The following is a 24389-nucleotide window of genomic DNA, read 5'->3' on the forward strand; positions in this document are numbered from 1 at the left end:
ATTTGCTTTCTCAGTATATTTGAATAGAGATGCTACAAAAAGGAAAAAAGATTTGTTTTCTTGGGGGTAGTGAACTTCTTTCTTAACCTTTACGAATGTTGTCTGGAGAGCATATTAGCTTTCCTAGTGTATTTATTCTAGCCTGAGTGCATAGCTTTCTTCTCATTTCATGAAAACATTTCATAGATTCAGTAAGTGGATGTGTAGGTACTTCTTGAAAACATCCTCAGATATGAATGAGATTTCAAGTACTTCAAAGCTTTTGAGGAAAACTTTGAAGTATTACACCAAGGCAGATGAGATGGGAAAGGCAGACAGCAGCATCTACATTATACACATAAAGCAATTTGTATGGGGGGGGGGGGTGTATGCGTATGCGTATACATACATATGTATGTGTCTGTGAATATCAATACATATACACAGTTATCGCACAAATATTGCTAAACGTTTTAATAGTTGTTCAACAATGCATTATTTATAGACGACAAATTGCAGATGCTGGCACTAAAAAAGTACAGGTTTAAAGAGACACAGCTCAGAATACGTTAAAAGTAACACTCATAATAAGTCTTAATTTTCTACTTGACACTGCTTAAGTCACTGGAAATCATTATCTCTGAGGAAACAACACTACAGAAAAATTTGTGAAAACGGTGCATGGAGTTCATGTGGAAATAAGCAAAATTTGGGGTATGTTTCATGGTAAGAGGGATCCATGATGGGCTCCTTGCACCACTTTGGGTAAAGCAAAGGACAGTCACTGCCTACAGTGGTAGTGTATCATATATTATTATAGTCCCTACAGAGGCACTTTTACCACCGTTGGCAACAGGGGAATATCAGAGCAGTAACCTGCTGTCAGTGAAACGCTCAGGGAAACAAGGGCCCCTTCCAGTGCAATAATTAGGTTTCAGAACCCACCCACAACTCTAACCGACAGCCAGCCAAAACACGCAGTCTGTACATAAAGATGCAGCTTCTGTAGATTGAGATAGCATTTTGAACCTTTATTAGAAAAAAAACAAACAACTTTTTAATCATTGAAGCTCACAGAAGAAAAAAGAATGCCTTCAGCAGAGCTTCTGTAAAGCCTGCAATGCATTTAAATTACGAGACAATGTTCTCATGTACGTGAGAACCACGCTTTAGTGATCTCTTTAAAGCCAGTAAATACTTTCTGAAGTTATCCATTTTGTTAAACGCAGTTATGAACTACCTGGAAACCAAATTCACTCCACATAAAGCCACGGAAGCAGGGCTTAACATTTCATTATGTAATTATTCTGAAGTTACATGTACTGCTAGCAATTCCCTCTCTTCCAGTTTCATTGTAGGCAGTATTAAATTTCACCATTCTCATTTTCTGAAGTTGACTATTTTCTATTTTAAAACTCCAGGGAGACAGCTGACTTTCAAGGAGTATGTATCTAAAGCAGAATTTGTGCATATATTACTGACATAATTCCCAAGCATTAAATGTACATTCTATAGACATGTCTGTTCTATAGACGGTTGTTCCTGAATGAATTAGAGGAAACGTCTGTACGAACATTGTTCTATGTACTGTAGAGACAGCAGTAGAGAAAGTAGAGAGAAACGATGTTAATGATAGAGATGAACCATTAGAAATAATTATACAAGTCACCTTCCATCTTTAGTAAATGTAATACTCCAATAACCATATAGAAAATGAGATTCGTGCTTATCAGAATACTAGCATAATCATGCCAAGAAATTAATTGTTAACAAATAAATATACTGCTATGATTTTATTTTCTTCTATACTTTATGGAATTTTTTTTTCAAGAAATTAGTGTACTCACAGATTTTCGTTAGAGTCAGATTTTCATGAGAATTCAGATCTCATTTTGGCACCAAAATGAGAGCCAGACTTTCATAAGAGCTCCGTGCATTGCAGCACAGGAGCTGTTAGGAGCTGAGCTATTTTGAAAATCCAGCAGCTGCTGTGTAGGCTGAGAACATGAAATTCTGGTCCTGAGCTCTTTTAAAGTCTGCCCGTAACAAACTTTCTGAACAGCATTATAAGCAAGAACCCTAAATACTCAGAAGTGACTGTTTCTTCTTCAACAGTCTTTGTCCCATGTAATACCTACAATTTTTACTGCATTTAAAGAACTTCAGATTATCATTATTACACATATGCACCCACATTTCCGCTAGTCATCTCTCTGCCTCCAGGTATTGCTGTGACCTTTTAAACACGTTGTTCTTCAGGCCAAAAAGGTTATTTGTCGTCTTCTGATTTAACAGTAAAGTTGCCTCATTATTGTTCCTATTAGAATTATAAAGGAAAAATCCTGCTTCCCGTTTGACTCAGGAGACACACGCTGTCCCTGCTGCTGTAACCCCTCCGGTCACCGAGTCACCTGTCCTGTTCAGCTACAGTCACAACAGTCAGTAATAAATATACACACACTCACACCTCCGAGCAATCAGGAGCTCCAAAAATAAAAACATGATGTTGTTTTAGCATTTAAAAAATACCTGACATATTTCTCTGCGTTTCCAGACATAAATCACCATAACTATCTTCCATGGGCATGGGATGACTTGCCTTTTTGAGGTGAGCCCCTCCATCACTGATGAGGGGGAATCTAGACGAACAGCTTAACCCAAAAGACTGCCGTGGAGATGAGTAAAAGCTGGGGGATGAGATCAAGGGCCAGCCTGCACCTCAGGGAATCCTGCCGTTCTGCGCTCCAAACACCTAATCGCTTATGCGATGCTTTACATGTAACCTAGGCCTTCAGTCCAGTAACATGACGTGTTCATACGGGGACAAGCGGAGTCAAAGGCAGTCATTTATCCTACACAACAGCCCTCACTAGAGCTCGTGTTAAAGGCAGATATAAGGACCAGCTCAAAGCATGGTCACGACTTTGACAGGACAGGACACGACTAAAACCCCGCTGGAGCAGCTACACAGCACACACAGCACGTTAGGGCCTGCTGGCTCCAGCCCGCCCTAGCGTGCCCAGGCCAGGACGCTCACCCCATGGAAGAGAAAACTTTGTGCCTGGAAGAGCGAGCACTGCAGTCACTGACTGCAGGACAGGGATGAGGGAGCAACCGGGCCTCAGCAGACTCGCGAGCTCACTGCATGAACCTCAGGGATATACTATCCTGCCACCACACACTGGCAGATACGGTGAGTGCTTTAGCTACAGGACAGGTAAGGAAGATGACCCAACAAATCTGGTTTACCTCTGGAACCTTGGGCTAAAACTACCTTATCCTGGCAGTTTACAAGCTTTCACAAAAATTAAAATGATTCCAATTGGGAAATATATTTGCATTATCATAAAATTTAACAACTTTGGTAAGATCTTGCTGAGGTAATCTGCAGTTGTCTACCAAGAAGAAATGTTTTACTTCAGTTGGTTATAACGACGCAGAGAGGAGGATTTCCCGAAGGAGGAGTTAGCTAGTTAGCTATGCTAGGTTTTGCTGCAAGTATTTTAGTCAGAACATTACTTCCTGCCTTTGACTTTTATAAGACCCTGATAACCCAATATTTGGTTTCATTTAGAGATTTTTTTTAAACTCGGCTTCCAAATCTCTGTTAAAAGTCTTTGTTAAAAGGGCATCCGAGAAGACTGTGAAGGAAGAGTACCACAATTAAAGCAATAGAGCAAAAGAGAGACAGCTGCTGGAACGGAAAGGGAACTGAGTCAGTGAGCAAGAAATACTTAAAAATGGCAAATTGCACAAAACTGACTCACAGAAAAACATTTTGGGCATAATACAGGAGAACAACAAAAGACTCCACAAAGAAGTTATTTAAACCTGAGCAAAGTGTGATTATAGTTTAAGAAATGACGTGCAGAAGGTGCCAATAGAGAACTGCAAAATATATATATTGAAAAGATGGGAAAAAAAAAAAGCTAAAGAACTGCTTTTTCATACTGGTGCACACCAAGAATACTTACTTTTCACTTCTTTTTATGTATTCATTTTGTAAGAACACTGTTTTTCCAAAAAACTGATTTGCCTTTTTCAGATATGGCCACATGTCCTAACTACAACATATTTGTTAAAACCTCTTATAAGTGCCTTAATATTGTCTTTAACGACCTTGTTTGCCACGGGAAGATCTCAAGTTGATACCATCAAATGAAAAGGTCCTTTAAAAGGTCACCAAGAAAGCAATAATGACAGAATCATGAACGAGCTGATTAAGAGCTCAAAAAGCACATTTGATACTAAAAGAGAAAATCAATATATAAATATTCTGCATTCACATTTAGAAATATTGGGATAAATAGACAAGAATTATGACAACAGGAGTTATACTCAGGAAAATAGTTGGAAAGACAGCTTTTTCCTCTTATTTGGTCTTATTTGGTCACCTCTTATTTGGTCACGATTTGTCAAAATGTAGAGAGAGAGAGAAGAAAGAAGAAAGTCTGCAACTGTAAGCAATGCAAGGAGAATTTAAACACTGGAATTGATGTATGTGTGCGGGGGTGCACATACTTTTTTTCCTCTCTATGTTTAGAAGAAAATCATGTGGATACAGATTCACTTTCCACTGAGTAATCCTAGGGTAAAAGTTGCAAATATGATTCCTTTCACTTCTCCTTTCTCACTGTATTCAGCAATATGAAGCACTCATTATTTACTTAAAGGCATATGTTATTTCTGCTATGCGTACTCATTCAGTACAAACATAAGGTGCAAAACTATTGCAAAAGTCGCTTTCTTGCTATTGCTAAATGTATATCTGAAAGAATTATTTATAGCACATTATCAAACAAGACGATAGGACTATTGATTTTCAACACCCTCCCCCCCCACCGCCCTTACAAACTCCTCTGAGCTGAAGAGCACTACACTGAACCACCAAGGTCGAAAACAGCCAGTCATTTTGGGTACCTCATCTCAGATGCGTACAGTCACACTTCTGAACACATCCAACGCTACGAATCGTTTTATACATTCACACCACAGCTCCCAGTGCTTTCAGTTGCAGTTGCACGTGCTTGGCTCTTCTGAAAATCAGATCACAGGATATCAAGCCATCATCAGCGAGCACTTGTTCAAAGCGGGTTTATGTGACTTGCCTCACATTAAATAGGAATATTTTGGCAGAGGTAGAGGCAGACAGCAATTACATAGGGCAACATCTGAGTGTTTCAGTTACAAAATTATCTCTTCTCTTCCAAGGGATGCCAGGCTCGGTTGCAAATACCTCGCTCTGGTCTCGGCAGCAGAGGAGCCCGAGCTGCTACACACGGGTGTTTTCACTGCGTGGAGGCAGCTCGTTCTCCGAGCAGGTCTGTCCCGTCCCGATCACTGCACGGGAGCCTCTGAGAAAAAGCATCCGCTTAAAGCTGATGGTTCAAAGGACGTGAGTGACTCAGACTTGCAGAGGCAGCGTTTACAATGGCATTTCCTAGCTCCTAAGGCTCTCCTAACTAGGCAATTTTCACTGTGAAAACCAAACAAAGCATAAGTTACCTGTACTGCAACTAAATACTAACCAGCACATGTAGCCCTGTGACCCATTCACATCTCCTGAGTGGCATTTCTTCTTCACGCTCTCTTTTTTTTTTTTTCTCTCTCTTCGTCTGGACCCAGCTTGGAGCAAACTGATTTCCCTGATTTCAGTTGCAGTTCCTCGCAGCAGCCTAACGTGGAGACCCAAGCCACCGCCAGCCAGCTCTGCGCCTAGGCAGGCGCAGCGTGCTGCCACCTCGCTGCAGCTGCGTGTGCCAGGACATCTCCAAGGCGTACGTGTTACCTGAGATTTCTCAGGATGTTATACCTTTACAAAGTGTCAGAGAATTTTCATTTAAAACAGTCAACGGGCGTACGGTTCAGCAAGCTCACCGCTGTTTGCCTCGCCCCCAAACACATACTCCAAATCCCTGTCTGAAAGGCTACGCTAGCGCCTCCGAGAAGAGGGTACTGTGAAACGAGCTGGGCCATCTACTTCTCTTAGCTTTATTATCAGAAGCAGATTGAACTGTTTTAGCTGAAGTTTTAGAAGAATATTTAGCCTGAGGAAGATTCCCACTATGGATAATTTCAGCCCAAGTTTGACAACTTAATAAGGAAATCAAAATAAAGTTCCCGCTGTGTTCCAAAAATTTCAAATGTCTTACTCCAAACATACTAAAATACACTGACACTTTCCTAAACTATAACTTCCTACCAACTCAACCCTAAAATATATGTACCCACACCTCATGTATACGCAGAATGTTTTTGTTTGCCCCAAAATAACAGTCTTAGACTAATCTCAGATGAAGATAAAATGGTCCAGAAACGGAACAGGTTAATTGGTGCTTTGAAGATGCTCTCAGATTACAACTCCAGCTGTTTTATTACTGTAATACATTCATGTGAACGACAGCAGTACAGAGGCAGTACCTTGATTACTATTTTGAAGTACTTAATTTTCATAATTTCTTTATGATAGATGCTGTCATTCTCATTAGAAGAACTTTCATTGCCTTCCTAAATGTTTCATTTTAATTATATGTACATTTCCTAACTTACTTGAATATTAACTTTAGGTTATGCAGTAGTTCCAGGAAAATAATAATTTTGAAGAGCTTTAAGATTATCCTGTTTTTGAACAAGAAATGAAAAAGTCCCTAACCAAATTACGTTAGCCAAGTTATCACCACCTCCAGACAACTACTTTCCCCTTGGTAGTGTAACGTATCCTTTTAACTTTATTCCAGTTGTCATATAAAGTATTACATACAATTTGTAATTGTGCATCTCCAATCAACTTTAGATCCCCAATAACATTAGTCGGCTAAGTCTCAAGCACTTAACCGTACACAGAGTTGAACCCTTAGGAAAGACAATGGCAACACATTCAGCGGAAGGCAATTGTGGAAATCCAGTCGGCTCTTCCCTTTTTCAGGCTGTAGGGAGTAGCCAATATCCTTTCAGCTCTAACTGTCCTATGCAAAGAAATTGTATAAACAGAGTTTGCAAGCGCTCTTCCTCTAAACATTAACAAAAGAGGAAACTAAAACCACTTCAGAATATCTAGAGAATGTCTATATATTTTAGATGTAAAAAAAATTATTTGTAATCTAACTACTTTTTACTTTAATGATAACGTAGAAATACTACAGAAGAAAGGGTTACAGCTAAAGGAAACAAAGTGTGCCATTTGCCTTAGAAATAGATAAAGGAAGCCAAACAGAAGTTACCTAACAAGCTGCAAAACCACAGCAGAGCAAGCACCACTTCTTACAAAGGTATCTTTATAATCTGCTGCTTTTCTTTACCCCATTTAAAAAAGGCAGCCATCACAAAAAAGGGTGTGTACTACAAAAACTTTACTGCAATTTCTCTGTTAGACAAGGATGTATAGTTAGACATTACAGCATCTTTGGGATGGCTCAGGTGCTGAGCGTGGAAGAGGTCCTTCACGTGGGTGTGACTGTGGCTGTATGACTACATCCATCTAACTAAACAGTTGTAGATATAAACAAAAAAAGAAACAAAATCCTGTTTCCCTCTATCCACATCATCGTGGTATTTACTTTGGCTCTACACGTCACTACAGGACTGCTTGCCCAGTAAGCGTAAGAAGAGTAGACTGCCTCAACATTAAAGCCAGAAGTGTCATTTATTTGTTTGTCACCACAAGCTTTGTTTTTTTCCTTTTCAGTTCAGCTTTGATATATAACCTGCGTTTTAATACCAATTTACAAGAGCACTATATAAGTGACATACTCTAAAACACAGCCTTTCTCTTTTGTTTTAAGTAAAACTAAGCTGATCTGCTGTGACAGAAGAGGACTCTTTAAAATAGCTAGTGAGTCTCCCAAATATGAAGCAGTAACCCAAATGTCAATTACTTTTCCAAAGGTAGACAAATTGCTGGAACACTAATGCAATATAAGGACAATAATTAGATAACAGGACTATAGAGTGCGCCTGGTGACAGAGTTTCTGAGATAATAGAATTTAGTGTCCTACTTCTTAAATATTAACATCATTCCTTCTCAGACAATCGGTTTATGGTAATTTTGAAAGGGCAAAGCAAATTCTTTTTATCGCTAATAATATTGTGCTTCTGCAGCATTAGCTTTGAAGGTTACCAATTTATGGGGTCAAAACGTAATTACATGTTATTTTACATTTTATTTACTTTTCTTTCTATCTCCTCTTTGAAGTCCTTATTATAGAAATTTCAAGGTATTTACAATGAAAAAAGTAAGTATCCTCAAATCGGAGTTCACTGCGCTCAATACAAAGGAGTCATTTTCATCACAACCCAAGTAAGGGTATAATCAGTTTATTATACTCATTAAGAAACTCCCAACCTTTTCCTACAATCACATTCTATTAAGTGGCCTGGTTAACTGTATATTAGACAAGCACATCTAAGATTTTCAAAATAAATGCAGTTAAGCAGTTTTCCCACAGCCATTCCTCAAAAAACAAACAAACAACAACAACAAAAAAGCATGTGACAACGACCACAGACACCTGCAAAGGTTGCAGTGAACTGTTTAGTCTTGGTTCTTGAGTCTACGACACTCCTATTCGGGAAAGCTTCAGCTTGAATGACAAGACATACTGGTCTATGCTCTGGGGTGAGGAAAGAAAAAGACACACAGTAAAGTTTTGGTATAACTCCATGCCAGCACTATGGCTTTCCTCGGCCTAAAAAACCGAGCAGCACAGTCCACGTATCATCAATGGATCTCGTAGAAAGAGACTTTTCTCAGTTCCTGCTCTATGCAAACACTAATGTTCTTTCCTTAATGTACCACTGTCTACACTGTGGCTGATGACAATGATAATTAACTTATCCTCACTGTAATCAGTGAGGGTATAAGAACAATAGTACTCTATGACCAATTTCCTTGACTTTTTCACTTCTTAATCTATAAAAAACAAATTACTACCCAATATGGCCAAATATTCCCTACTCGTAACTCCCCTGTTTTTAACATTTAGATTTTGTCTACATTAAGAAATTAGGTCTGTGAATATCTGTGGATATCTCAGGGTGCAAGGTATACAGAAATCATAGGTAAAAACCTACATACCAAGTGTCTAACATTTACAATTTCCTTTACGCATTGACTCAACAACTGAACAATGTTTTCTATCCCACGCAGTTTGCCTGCAACGTCTATGGAGTCATAACTTTTTCCAGGCCAATTAAGTTTCCTTTTAAAAATGGTCATTGTGAATAATAATCCTAAAGATGACCCTAAGAATAGCAGGAAAATCCTGACTATAAACAATGATATAACGAACATTAAACCTGAATGCAGAACAAACTAAAAACACTAAATTAAGCTCTGATTCATTAACTAGTCTATGCACTTTGCCTGAGACTCCTAAAACCTTTAAACGCAGGTTATTCAATAACTTATTGAATACAAGCTTGACTTTATCAGGTGACTCATGTGAATAGCTGAATTCGCAGTTTATATTAAACTTACCCTTTCTTCCACATTTTTTTCTGCGTGTCTTAGCTCCTGATTTGCCAAATTATCTTTCATTGAAAACCTAAGACAAATCTAAGGGCTCCATCCCTTCCAAACGGAAAAGTCAAGTAAAGCTTAGGGAACACCAGTCTTGACCTCTTTTTACAGCAAATTATGTAAATATATACAGCACTGAAGAACTATTAAAAAAGAAAAAAATAAATAAAGCAGGGCTTCTTGTATAATTCATGCATTTATTCATTCCAAGCTAATACCGCTCTTAGTGTCACATTATAATAAAGCATTACCTATGATATTCAACTTCACGCTACCACTGAAGACAACTTAGAGAGTATCACAGTAGTAATCCAAAAGTTGTATGTTTCTTTAAAATTACAATTCGAATTCATATCTGACTTAAAAAGGAGATTAAACTATCATGTCTTCAGTATAGGTGGCACATAAGAAGAAATCTTAGAGATGAAATCTCAGCTCAGTTATATCTATTTTCTATTCATCACACCAGAAAAAGTACAATCTTTTGCTCAGAACCCATTTGGGGGAAAATATATATTGAAATGAGTAAACTAACCTGGAAAATGCATCAACACCTCTGCTAGTGACAAAAGCCATGCTGCACGTATGCAGTATGCCCTAATTGTGAAAAAACACACAGATCCAATCTTCAAATTGCCTCCTAAGGCGAACCCCAACTAACACCTGATAAACGCGGGGATTTGCGTTTCTAGAATCCTGGTGAACTCTCTGACCTACCAGCAAGCTTTGACAAACACACCACTAAAAGTTTCATAATTGTAAAAACTGTTAAAATTTGCATGATTTCCTGTGTCTATGCTCTCATCTGCAGAGCAGATCAAAAACTGAAGAAGCTGTCCAAGTTAGATCAATTGTCAGTAAGCATGCAAGATTGACAAAGAGGTGACCCAAAACTGATGGCAGACCACTGGAGTTAGCTCCCGGTCCTTGCTGCCAAACTAATGATCATCTCAATATACAGCCCCTTCCTTCGTTTTCTCCCTTAAACTCCTACCACTTTCTGTGCAGTGGTGTATATAAAATAAGGATTATTCTGAAGGGCTGAGCCCACCATCTGTTCGGAGGACTGAAAGTGCTTCTTTAAAAGAATCCGTCTGCTCTTCACTCCAGGTGCAGGTAGATAACTCCACAGCTCAACCTTAGTTTGGAGGTAATTTTTTCATTTCCGTACCACGCCGAGTGACACAGACGCACTGCAGGAAGGAGGACTAAGCTGCCAGCTTGCAGTCAGCTGGAAGTGAAAACAGTGCAGTTGGACCGCTCAGTGCCACGGGTGGCCCAAGCACCCTGCACCACGCCACACCAGGCAGCGCACGGGGCTGCGGCGTCTGCATGCAACCTCCAAAACACTTGCAACGTTGTGGATGGCAGGGAAAACACAGATAATCCCTAAAATATTACACCAGAGCCTTAGGTAAGGAGAGGGTACATAGGCTGGGGTGATAAACATTTATAGCCCAGTTGTGCCTAATTTTGAACTTACTGCTTTTGTAAGCAAGTTCAAAATGACATAAATGGAGTAACTTGGATAAAATCTCACTTCCTCATATTACACGCCTTGCATTAAGGTTTTGCTCTGAATTTGACCCTGGAGGCAAAAACTGTAAGGGAGAGAAGAAATTGTAGCGAAGCAGGATACTTTCAACAGAGAAAGACAGGGAAGGGACAGCGAGAGGGCCTAAGAAAATTAAGAAAAAAGCAATTACAAAGGGAATACTTAATAGATGGTATAAGGATAAGCAACAAGGTGTCAGTAATATATTATACAATTTGATTATTTTTTATTAATGTTATGCCTTTAAATAGCTGACCCCAAATAGCTACAGAATGTTTTAAAGATGGTAATCAATACCATTCCCTTACGCATCGTTTATGTAAGAACACAGAGCCTAAATTTGACCAAACACCACACCAGACAACTTTCTCATGAGCTTTCCAGTTCCATACGCGTTGACAGTGAAAACTATAATTCACTCCGCTAAATACAAGGAGTTTCTTAGTTCTTAGAGATGGAAGAAAAAACTTCTTTTCTGAACAATGTAAAATTCCAACTCTATTCTCTTCTTCTTCCCCTTCCTTTTCCCCCCAAACCCTACTCAATGGTCCAGGATAATCAGAAGTGAATTTACCAGTGAAAGGAAGGGACTTGCATCTATTTCTGTAGTGTAAATAAAGTATTTTTTGTAACCCAACAGCCCATGTTAAAAAGAAAATAGCTTCTAGCTTGCTTGCTTTTAAACACATTCAAAACAGTGCACTATATAACTAAAATAAAAAATAAACGTATTAGAATGCCACTTGTAGTACTGCAGAATAAAGCCAAGTACTACATATCCCGCTGGGTATTTCCGTGTCTCTGAGACACTGCAATTGGGTTCTGCACCTTCTGTGGTAAGGGAAGTAGGTCAAACTGCTTCTGAGAGCTACTACTTAGCTCTGTGTGGTGCTTTTTTCACTCAACACACAACATTTTCCATATTTGTTTCTTTACTCTCCATTACCGCTTCTCCTTTTTCACATGGCAGTCAGAGGTTGAGGTTGGATGGGATCCCTAGAGAATGCAGTCCAGTCCCTGGGCTCAAAGCAGGATCAGCTAGACCTGTGCTTAACAACACATACAGAGTTTCAGAGATACGAATCTCAAGAAAAATCACTGTGGATATAAAAAAACGAAAAGGGCGGAACGCCCCAGCTAAAGGTGCATGAATATTCATGAGAAAGATCTTAAGAGTATTGACAGTGGTACTGTTCATAGGTGCAGGACTAAGAGGTTTTCCTTCCCTGAGGTGTTATTTAAAGACCAGTTGCCAGCGTCTCTTCTACACAGAAAAATAACAGATCAGACAAAGAAGCAAAAAATCATTTAGTTCAGTGACTGATCTGAGGAAACAGCAGCAGGGCTTAAAGATAAACGGAAACACTTAGGAAAAACTTCTAATGAACTTCCAACGGTTGCTTCAAGAAATCAGAGTCATATGGCCCTAGAAAAAACACATCACAAGGAAAGCTGCCTGAAGTACTAGTTTCTCAAGTGCAGTAACAACTTGGGCTATCAGGAAAACAGAATGGATTAAGAAAGCAACTGAAAAAGGAAAGGATATGATAACTTAAAAGTTTTGAAAAAATCTTACAGTGGAGAAAAGGAGGGAGAGCTGATGATGGATGGCTGTACGGTGAGATGATAAAATGGTGAATAGGGAGGAGAATAAAAAGAAACAGCAGGAAGCCAAGGCAGAGGTCAGGGTTTACAGATGAATCTCAGACCAGAATTTATGGAATTACTGTCATAACATGAAAGAGGGGATGGCTCACACACAAATAAGGAGAACAGTCAGTGACTTCAAATATAAAAGAAGGTAACAGCTGTTCTCCTGTTTCAGGAAGTTGGATCATTTACCACATCCATATTTCACATAGTAATTCATTAAGTTGTGCTGGAGCCAGCAACAGCAGGGACTCTTTCTTAATGAATACATAGATTAGTTAAACAACTGTACTGACTATTAATTTTACTAGTAGACTTTAGCACTAACATTTCCTACAAAAATAAGGATGCATAAAACAATGGCCCAAAAGTTTTTACATCTCTGAAAAGTAAAAATCCAAACACTATTTCTGTACATAATTAATACTGTTTCTATGTGATCGCAACTCACTGCTTCATAAGAACTATGAAAATTTTCTATACTTCATGGATAAAATATTAGCATTCTTCCCCAAACATTTATTTATCTACACTAAGTAGTAGTAAATGGAAAACCTGAATGTTGCCCTGAGAATAACTAAAACTTGATGCTAATCAGAACGAAAAATATTCGGATTACTCAATCTGGCTTGTACAAAAATTAAAAATTTTTGTAGCACTAGAGAACAGTATTCATATTTTAACACAAGCAACGATGGAACCTGGAAAAGTATTTGCTTTATGTGCACATATTTTGCTAACCATAACAGACATAAATTCTCAGAGCTTTGGTATATGTACTTAGGTGAAAAGATACAAATAAACATAAGAAATATACAGGTGAACCTCTCTCTCTGGGGATGGGATAAGCATCCTTTCATTCAAAGCATCTTCTCAGCTTGAAATGACCTGGCTAGGACCTTCACGCTGCCTTCCTGTTCCATATAGGTGGACACTACCCAGTTTTGGGGACAATGGTTTCTTTTCTGCAACTAGGATCTAATTTCCCAATTAGAAAACTGAATTGAACTGCAGGCTGCAGATTAGTCCTGTATTACGCATCCTTCAACATACTCAGTGTCTTAAAAGTTATTCAACGTAAGGCCCAGAGTTTGGATACTAAACTGCATTTAGATTTTCTCTTAAAGTATTTCTGGCCCTAAATGCTTGTATTTCCTTTTGAAGTCACCCATAAAGTGCAAAGATAAGAGCATAATTGCTTAGTCAGTCACCAAACTCACTACCCAAGGCAGGGGCACGAGACAGGGAGAACCATGTCTGTCTTTATTTCTATACAGATATGCAAGCACAACTTCACAGAACACAATTGTCTTTACTCTCTCATTTCTGTGTAGCTTTAAATACAAGATTTACTGCTCTTTTTTCTGTCACAAACCAATTCCCTACATTATTCTTTCCTATCCTCAAAGAATATGTATTAATTGCCAATTTACTCTACACCGTCTGTGCCTGCAACTCCTAGTGTTATTTGTAATTCTTAGTATTAGTGGTACGTCTTATGTAATTTTCCTAAAAATTATTAGCATTTGTATTTTATCAAGACCAAGATAATCTGACCAAGATCAAAGAGCCTTTGTCAGCCACATACTTAAACAATTTAAGATAGTCCTGCCCTGACCCTAGAGGCAAAGTATCACTCTGATCCCAGCTGGACAGATGGAGAATTGTGCTGCAATAACCAAGCGATCTGCCTGAGGAAACTAGGGAAATCGTGGCAGAGATTAGACTGAAATCTATAATCCTTGACACCTAGTTAAGTACTCATGACAAGACTGTGGAAAATCCTGGACCTCTTTACTTTTCTGTAAGAAACCTGAATATAATCAAAATAGATTTATAGTGTTGGTCTCTTGAGATGAAAAGGATATGAATTCACATTTTGCTAGGTCACTTGTACTAGTGAGTGCTTTTTAATAAACTCTGAAAGCTGAATTGTAAAAGCGGAAAAAAATATGAACTCGCCATACTATATCTTTTGTCAAATGCCACTTAATTACAACATTTCTTTTTATCCTATCATAGTACCAAGTAACACCCATTAATATCAAACCCTCACTTAGTATCATCCACTGTACAAAACTGGAAATTCCAACAGAGTTTTATACAGAGTATTTAGAAAAAAAAAAATTGTGAGAAAAACTCCTAGCTGGACTAATCCTCACCTTGACATTTTGGAATATGGGATTAAAACTATCTATCATTCCTTTTCCAGGAGATAGTATACTTTTCAGATAGCAGCAGGAAAAGAAAATTCAGGAATAGCACATCCAATGATTAGCTACCAAAACCTCATCCTTCTTATTTTTGCTCGTCTTCTCTTTTGCTGTCAATCACCTACAAATTCACACATGGCTCAGTGATGGAAATTCTTCCTTTAGTTAGCATGAAATGGCCTTCTTGGAAAGTACGAAAATGTAACCATTGCTGACTTCTACAGTGCTTCATGTTAGGGAATATAAAAGTCTCTTGTATATACATAAAAATATACATTTATGAAAATAAATATGTATATATATATATATAAAAACACATGTACCCACACACTCACAAATAGATATGTATGGTAAAATATGCATATTGATCACCAGTAGGAATTAGTGCACTTTCTTTCAACAGCATAATATAAATAAAGTTTCACAACAAAATCTCACAAAATAAGCAAGAAACTATTAGCTTGAATGTAACCCCATAAATTTTTCATCACGATATTTCATGGGTATATTCATGTTATCTTTCTATCACATGCTGTCAGCAGCAACAAGAGACATGTTTGAAGACTTGGAACAGGTTGCCCAGAGAGGTGGTGGAGTCTCCTTCCCTGGAGATATTCAAAACCCGTCTGGATGTGATCCTGGGCAATATGCTCTAGGTGACCCTGCTTGAACAGGGAGGCTGGACTAGATGATCTCCAGAGGTCCCTTCCAACCTAAACGATTCTGTGATTCTGTGATTCTGTGATTTAGAGATGTTAAAATTAGCAAACACATTTGGCTCAAACCTTTGCTTAAGAAAACTGGGACAATCAAAACTAACTACCTGCTCAAAAACGCTCCCAATACTGTTCTTCTCATAAGCACTGTGTGTATAAAACAAACATCTCATTAGAGGACAAGAAAAAATAGCACAATTTAGGGGGCAAAAAAGGACTATAAACGTGAGTATGCATATATGTATAGTATTATATACCCCTCCCATCATATCTTTGGCAACAGTTCATCACTCTTTGAGTTTCATATGCAACTTAAAACATGCTGTTTCCTCTCGCTTCTCACTGACTTGAGTTGCCAGTTCCAGTTCCAGTCCCTAGGGCAGACGGGCAGCTCTGCCCTGTGCTCCTGGGAGGAACGCTACCTTGTCTAATCATGGGGCTTCGTGGCTAAAATGCAGTGGTTTCAATTTTGCTCCCCGAGTTCATACCATACTAGAAAATAGGGCTACAAACCTTCTTCTTTGTTTTTTAGCTCAGTAATATTTAATAATATACATTTAATTACTTCTCTGCAAAATCCCACTACTCTACATCACAGCATATTTAAAATCATTTGAATTTGAAGTCAGGCCTTCAGAAATAAAATTTAAAGCTGCTTTCTTCACTCTGTAGAAAGAATTATCTTGGATGAAAGACTAACTCTGGGATTCTCTGTAATTCAGATATGGTTACAGGAGAAACAAGTGCATCATACTTTTCAAAAATATCATCGCTTGCCTCTGAGATCAGGTGCGGTATTCACCGACTAAAGGCACACGTTAAGTATATGCTGGCTCTCTAGCATGTGGGCTTCTGTCATTTTCTCCATGCAGGCAACATCTTCAAGACCCAGACGTCTTTCTGGAAAAATCATGACTAATGGACCATGTAGAAGAGCTTCGGAAAACTGCACTGCAAAGAAGAGCTATAGTAAACATAATAATCTATATTAGAATGTATAGCTGTGTCCATTTGCAGGAAAGTAAAGCCAGATGGGGACGTTTAATTTGCCTTGACTCAGCTTTGGCGTTCTCTGCAAAATTCTTGTACAAACCACCTCAATACTCGCTAAATGTTTTGTATAGGAAAGGACATGTCAGCACACAACACATTAATCTTCATATGCCTATTCCAATTTTGCAGTGCCAATATCCACGATAAGCCCATAACGACAGGGGTTGTAACATCCCAGCTCGCAATTTATTTCTGGCAAAGAAGTCAGTCAAAACTACTGGTGAAAGGAGTTTGTGTCATTAGGAATGACACTGTAAAGATTTTCCTTCCTCCCAACAGCGTTTTACCATGAAAGCCAAGAGATGTGGAAGAAACACCCAAGCCTGCCGATCAAATTGTCCAGAGCGCAGGCAGCTGGCATAAGGCCATGTGAATGGGAAAATAAATCAAAAGCATAATCACAGCTACCCTCAATGACACCTACAATATTTTTAAAATTCAGCACTTTCAGATTCAACTTTTGTATCAACATTCAATGTGTTATTTAACCTCCTGACAGAGGAAGTCTAATATGACTGAAGTGTATAAAGCCTTTTTTTTTCAAAGGTCCAAGTACCCGCCCACAGGAATATATTAATTTATACTGCATAAATCAATTGAATTCAAAAGGCATAGTAACATTAAACAAGTAAACTGCCAGCCAGTTGAACAGAGGGACTGAAATCTAAACATCTATTAATGAACAATCCACCTTACTGACTATCTTTTATGAAAAGATGTTCTGAAGTGAAACGATTAATTTTTAGATACCCTCAGGTACATCCTAACGCAGAAGAAAGCTGAGTTATAATTTAGAACATATTTTCATGTGTTCAGAGTTTTTTTTTAATAGAGGATTTTAAGAAACTGATTTTGAACCTGATCAATTTTTCTTCCTTTACAAACGATATTATTAAATAAAACAGGATTGCACTTAGCCTGCGCTGATGCCAAGTGAAAAATTTCCATACATCATCTTATGAGCAAGGCTGATTTCCAGTTAGAGAATTTTGATATCAATGGCAATTTTTTTTCTCTAAACTTTATCCTGTACCTCTGACTTAAGAGTAAATAGTCCTTAAAACAAGATAGCATGCGCGTTGTTAATACTTTATGCTCAGAAGACTGGCCATGTGTAAAATAGGTGTATGTTCACATAATTGGCTACAGTATTTTGCTACATGGTTAAATGCATGATTTCCTCTAATAGAATGCCAGTGTGGTCTACATCACATTTTCTAGTTCATAAAGATCAAATGAGCTGTGACCACAGTCTCCCTAACTTAATGGAAAGTTCACTCGGTGACTTCGGAGTTTAAATTGTGCCTTTCTACTAAGATTCAATAGATTTTAAACACATTAATGGATCATTTCACCAAAAGGTCTAATCCTGAGTTTCTAAAAAGGTAGATCTAACTCAGATTTATTGCTCTTGTGAAATGTTGAACTAAGTGTCTTTAATCTTTGTAATATAACAATGAATTTAAATTAGTGGCAAGACATTGAGGCAAATCACAACTATGTATTCATGCATCTCTGCAAATATGTACCAATAGCTTTCAAATTTTGCTTTGTGAAATGTTGCAAGTAATCATTATGAAGCTACAAATTTTTGCTAAGTAGTCTTTTACTGTTTAAACTTTTTTTGGTCAAAAAGGAGGAGACAAATATCTGAAGGACAGTGTAAACCTACTTCTACATAGGCGTATACGAAGAATGATGTAAAATTCTTGCCAGGGATTTCTAATGTAATTTAATAAAACTTTTTACATCTTTGCACATGAAAAGACAAGTGCTAAAAAAATTAGAAGATCTTATGTTAGGTAAAAGCATTATTCGCCAGGACACCTTAAAAAAAAGGAGATGGAACTGGCAACTTGGTTTTTGGAATCCTTCACTAACATCACAGACAATTTCAGTGCTTTATTCTAGAAGCACAAAAGTGAAGAAATAAATACCTGAAATGTCGCAAGACACAATCAAGTCATTGACTGACAAAGGAAGGAGGGAAAGAGCGTGGAGAATGAGCATGGGAGAAAGGGAGAAGACAGAATCCCGAGACTGAGATTTGATTTTTTTCTCCCCTTGCTCCCACCTTCTCCCATCTCTGGACAATTCCATACCAGTTGAAGAAGAATTAAGCAAAATGGCTTGCTTACATAGTGTATTTTAAAACAAAATTAGATTTTTTTTTAAACTACCTCAATTCACCAGCAAATGAGACAAAATAAATTCAAGGACCTCATTACCTACAGTTTCCCCCTATGTTTATCAAATCCTGAACAGTTCAGAAGGATGAACAAAGTCTTACCCAGTTATTTAGGACTCATATTAAAACTGGATCACAGGCTATGAAAAACAGAACATGTACCAGAGGCTATGTTTGAGTCATGAAAATGGGGGAAAAGATGTGTGGTGGGACTGACAGATCCATAAATCCCCAAAGCATCTCAAAAAAAAAAAAAAAAATTTAAGGAGGAACTAATGAATAAATTCAAAATCAATTTTAGTAGGTCTGTATTCTGGATAAGGAGAAAAAAATGCAACAACGCTTCTGCCCAGCCATCAAGCAATGTCTTTGTCTCATTTTAAGAAAAAAAGATTTTACTTTGAGAGTTTCTCAAAAAAGAAAAACAAAGGCAGAAAGAAAGAACCAATATTTAGTCTGAGATGAAAAAGTATTTTAAAGAAAAACAAATACACTTTTTTTGTGGAGCAGGCTAACTTACTAACTTAAATTTGATAATTGAAAGTCATTAACTGGTTCCAAATGGGAGGCAAGCAATGAGAGAACATAATTTTATGGGAAATCGACTTATTTCAAAGTGCAAAACCTAAAATGAGAACAGAAAGCAGCAGCCCAAATGCAAAATCTGAATTAAAGAAAATCAATGCTTCCAATTTGTAAAGAAAGCACAAATCAAATATTGTTAATATGATATATAAGCACAACATAAACAATTTATATTACACATATTAAGGATAAATTGCTTGCATAAATTCCATTATTCTGAGAAATGCGGCAAACAACACGCTGACATGTCAGAAAAGTAAAAATAATAGTGCTGACATTACTAGTACCGTACGCTGTTTCCCAGTGACTTCCCAGGGTCATCTATTTTCACTTTAAGCAGCTGTTTCAATCCCACTTTGCCTCATCAAATCTAGTTTTGCTGCACATTCATTATGTAATACAGTATTACGATCATGCTCCCTTTGTTGCAAACAACAGGAAGAGCCAATGCTTTTCTGTTTGGAATTTGGGGAGTTTGGGACAGTTTCAGCAGGTGGCAGCCACTACTGGGAACGGAAACACTGCTGGTTACGGAACTCTTCTCTCCTCTGAAGGAGGGCAGTGCCACCTGAGCAACTGTTTGAACAAAATTAAGGAATCCCTGAAACTAATGCAGAAAAGGAATGTATATGTTGGGCAAAATAAAGGTCAAATCAAATACTGATATTTCAAAGGACAAGAGAAGGGAGCACTTGCGAGCCATTGTCAGCACAGGCACCCAACCTGGTACAAACACGGCTTCTCACCCTGCTCCTTCACGCCCATCGTGCTCGAGACCGTGACGCCTCTAGCAACAAGCTGATCATTTTCAAGGGCTAATTCAAGCCACTATCTCTGCTTTTTGCCTCTCTTTAAAATTACTCTGCATAAAAGAAAAAAAGCGCTCAGAGATGTTGTGGCAATCAAATTCCAGATTAACCGATAATTCCAGACAAAAGAGACATTTCCTGTTCCATCTCTTTGACTGATCAATCCAAAGAGATGCACCTTACCTTACATCTTGACTATCTATCAGAAAGATTTTTCAATTTAATAGCTTTTGAGAGCAGATGTTGAATGAACTATAACTGAGGACACTGCATAAATATCTGCATCAGGGAAATTATCATTGCAAATGTATCTTTTTCACGATCTCAAAATAGCAAGTAGATGGGCAAGCGTTTGCTGAAAGATTATCTTTTTTTCCCCTGGGGACTGTTTCTCCGCTAAGGGTGTGAAGAGTTAGAATAATATGGAATACAGAACAAGGAAGCTTGAGCAGCTGCTGTCCACATTTTTTTTTTTTTTTGGCCAGGAGATGAACAGCAAATACAATTGTTCTCCATGATTGTTTCTGAAGAAAGTGTCCTCCAAGATTAATCATTTGAGGACTACATTTTCAATATCACACTACTAATGAAAATAGTAAGATTTCATCTTATTAATTCTACTTATCCAAATTGCCTCATCTACTCAAATACTTTACGTTTTGTTTTGTGCAAACATTAAAAATGCATTGCAAATTGAAAAGTAAATTATCCAGTTGCCAGTGAAATATAGTCAGTTTCGAGCTTTATATTGAAGGTGGAAGGAAGTAACTAGGACAAAAACTTCTTAATATAAAACCGACTCACATGGTACTCACAATACCACTGTTTTCTTGACATTGCTTTTCCTAAAACCTTCAGGTAGTGATTATGGGCCTGACAGCTCAGCCTCCTTTCTAAAGTAAATGCAGAGACTTGTGTGTATATTTGTATAAACAGAAATGCAGAATAGTTTAGGCTGGAGGGATTTCTGGGGGTCATCCAGTCTTACCTCTTGCTCAAATCAGGGCTACCTTCAAAATGAGACAAGGTTGCTCACAGACTCATCTGGTCTGTGTTTTAAATACCTCCAAAGGTGGAAGTCTCTCAACCTGCCTGAGAAACCTGTTCCAGCAGTAAACCCCTCTTGCCATGACAACCTTTTTCCTCATGTTTCCAGCCAGTGTTTCCGTTGCTCCCACTTGACCATTGCTTCTTGTCTGTCTGCTGCGCACCTCTGTGAAGGCTCTGGCTCCTGTTGTCTTCTCCAGAGTCCCTCGGCAGCAGGTGGCAGCAGTGAAAGCCCACTTTCACTCGCTCTTCTCCTGCCTCAGTAAACCGCGCTCCCCAAGGAGCTGCGAGTGCTTTTAGGGCTTCAGCCCCACAGCCTGCTGCTGGCCCTGCCCTGTTTGTCAACACTTTCCTTCTACTGGAAGCCCCAAATCAGACATAATATTCTGGATGTGGCTGTAAGAGTGTCCAAAAAAAGGGGCAATGATATTAATTAAGCCTCCTCTAACTCCTACAAAGGAATTATCATTATTCAAGTTTTAGTATCAGCAAAACGGGAGCACATGGAGATGCCATTTCAATGGTACACAACAATGATAGGACCACCACCAAGAACCAACCCCAGGAGCTTACCTGTAACGCCTATGTCGTACTATCTCCGGAGCAACTGTGACAATTACAGAAAAGGGTCACTAAATGTTGTATATATTCATAGAACAATAATTAGGATGGCTACTGCTCACAGAACTCACATACACGGTTTGAAAAACGGAATCTTGTCAATACACACAACAATCTTGTCATCAATTTTCTCTCCTATTCATGCAGCAGATACCAGTCTCCCATTGACACTGGTAATGTTTTCAGAGAATCAGTTTTGTCTCCGGTCAACCTCAGTCACTTCCCATGTTGCAGAACTACTGAAAGCGATGACGCTATATGTTATTGTATCATATGCATCCCAATCGTTATGAAAAAGTGTTTGGTTTTTTATAATTTAGTTGGACTACAGAATGCTATAGAGCTACCAGCTTGCTATACAGCTACTAGCATACATAATTACTATATAAACCGTTGAACAAGTACCACTTCTGTACTCTGAAATGCCAGTCTCCCGTATGCTTTGTCATGTGCACTCTGTCTGCTTCAAAATCTCACTTAAAATTCTGCCCCTAGATTTCAGCTTCAACTGAGTTTAAACTGGTCTGGAGCTTTGCTGAGCATCTTTTGAAAGATGCTTCCTATTGAGTCTATTATCAGGCAGTCTCGTTACCTTTAGCCTTATGGATAAGAACATGTTTAATGGTCTCCTCTTAATTACTAGAACCGGCTAGGGACGGCAAGTGGCTAAAGGACAAAGCAGCGACTGTGAAGGACATTTCTAATCTTACCACAGGTTCCTTTGGAAAAAGAAATACAACTTCTATCTCCACCCTAGTCATTAGTCAGATATAAACAGCTATTTGACTTGACATGGTTATAAGCCCTATTATCACAGTCTAAGCCCTGTCTTTATGCAGTTCATTGGAAGATGGATGATGGCCCACTACCAATTCCAGTTAATGGGGTTAGACATATTTCCAAACAATATGTGCATGGTAAAGGGAGCTAAATGTGAGTAGGGAATGATTCACTGCTCCAGCTTTGTGTATGAGAAATGGAACTTAAAAACAGCAACTTTTCTACTGAAGAAAATAAATCTAGCTCCCTAACTTATCCTCTTCTAAGGACCCACGTGGGTTAAGCTTTCATTTCTCTTCCTGATCTTTTGGCAATTCTTTTCAAATAAATAAATGCAACGTGGAGTATTTTTTTCAACTATTATACATTTTCACTTAAACTTCATTTTGAGGTTGATGGTTTTCTTGTTCTTGCTCTTTTGCTGTTCAGTTTTTACAGAATATTATAAAATGGAATACACCTTTGAGTTACAGCAATTTTACTGGTTCTGTTATCAACCTAAGTTACAACTCTATTCAGTAACAACTGCAGTAAGACAAACTTAAGAATTGACATATATGTTCACTGCTACCCAAGAATATATGAGCATTTGCATTTTTAGCACTTAAATTTAATTTTCTGCTGAAGATGATTCAGCTTGTCACTCAATACCATTTTCTGCATAAATCTGCATTTTATGAATAAGCTATTAACATTTTGCACTAAAATCTCAACAACTTACAAATAAAAATATTTTTTCCAAATCATAACTTACATATCCCCAAGTTTCCACTATCTACATAAACTTCCTTATTTCCACAGCATTAATAAAGGAGGGAAAGGTCTAGAAAGTCACATAATTTAAAACTGCTAAATGCAGATGGTTTCAAAGGTGTCAAAGTAGCTGTAAGTGCTTTTCCAGTTACCCAACATCCACTAATCACTTACAAAGGATTAATAAATGGAAATTCAGCAGAAATCATGTATACTTACAAAATACAGAGAGCATATGCACAGAACGTACTCTTTCATCACATCTTCCACATTCCTGTCATTACTAACTTGCCCATTACTACTATTTAAAAAAAATAGTTGGGTTGGTCTGTGATATTTTTAAGTCATGACGCCTTTTCCATTGTCCAAGAAGAGAATAGCTTTTCCTAGGGCATCAAAGATCACAGAATGCGTTTTAAATATAAAGCTATGTGGACAATTAGTTTTCCAGTTGTTGTTTTTCCCTTCTGTATTTAGATTTATTTAAACATATTGTATAGATGTTAATCCCTTCAAATATTAACTTTGATTTTTTAACTATGCTATTAAATAGCAAGCAGCTATCAGCAAGTTTGCTTGCTTATTTTAAATGAAAAGAGTACATCCAGCTTTTTTCTGTCAAGTCATTAAGTGTTTTGCCTAGAAATTGGAGTAAAGTCCTATTGTACATAAAGAAAACTAAGACACTTACTGACTCTAAGTACTTTTTTCATACTGCTAGCAAAAATATATTTTGCTTACTAAGAAATGTTGTTCAGAGCACGGACTTGCAAAGTACCTAACTTGTACCTTGGCACATAATTACCATTATATTCCTAATACAAAGTTCATAGTTATCTCCTGCTTTTTGTATGATATGATAACAACTACGGCATCATAACTGGTTTTCTAATATACCACTTCCCTTATATCAGAAGTCCAC

At 37.9% G+C, this 24389-nt stretch overlaps 1 protein-coding gene across 18 annotated transcripts in view; it reads right to left on the minus strand.

The window, feature by feature from the left end:
* Positions 1-24389, minus strand: part of RBFOX1 (RNA binding fox-1 homolog 1) — a 1498714-nt gene that overhangs the window by 849764 nt on the left and 624561 nt on the right. Inside the window, exon 1 of one of the 18 annotated variants that reach the window (XM_009683530.2) lies at positions 5508-5567. The exons of the other annotated variants lie outside the window; for them this stretch is intronic. Coding sequence (XP_009681825.2) covers positions 5508-5552 — 45 coding nt within the window. The 5' untranslated portion in view covers positions 5553-5567. Of the gene's footprint in view, positions 1-5507; positions 5568-24389 lie in introns of those variants that run through there. 18 annotated transcript variants of the gene reach the window in all.

The sequence above is a fragment of the Struthio camelus genome, chromosome 15 (genome assembly GCF_040807025.1).
Source record: "Struthio camelus isolate bStrCam1 chromosome 15, bStrCam1.hap1, whole genome shotgun sequence".
NCBI lineage: Eukaryota > Metazoa > Chordata > Aves > Struthioniformes > Struthionidae > Struthio > Struthio camelus.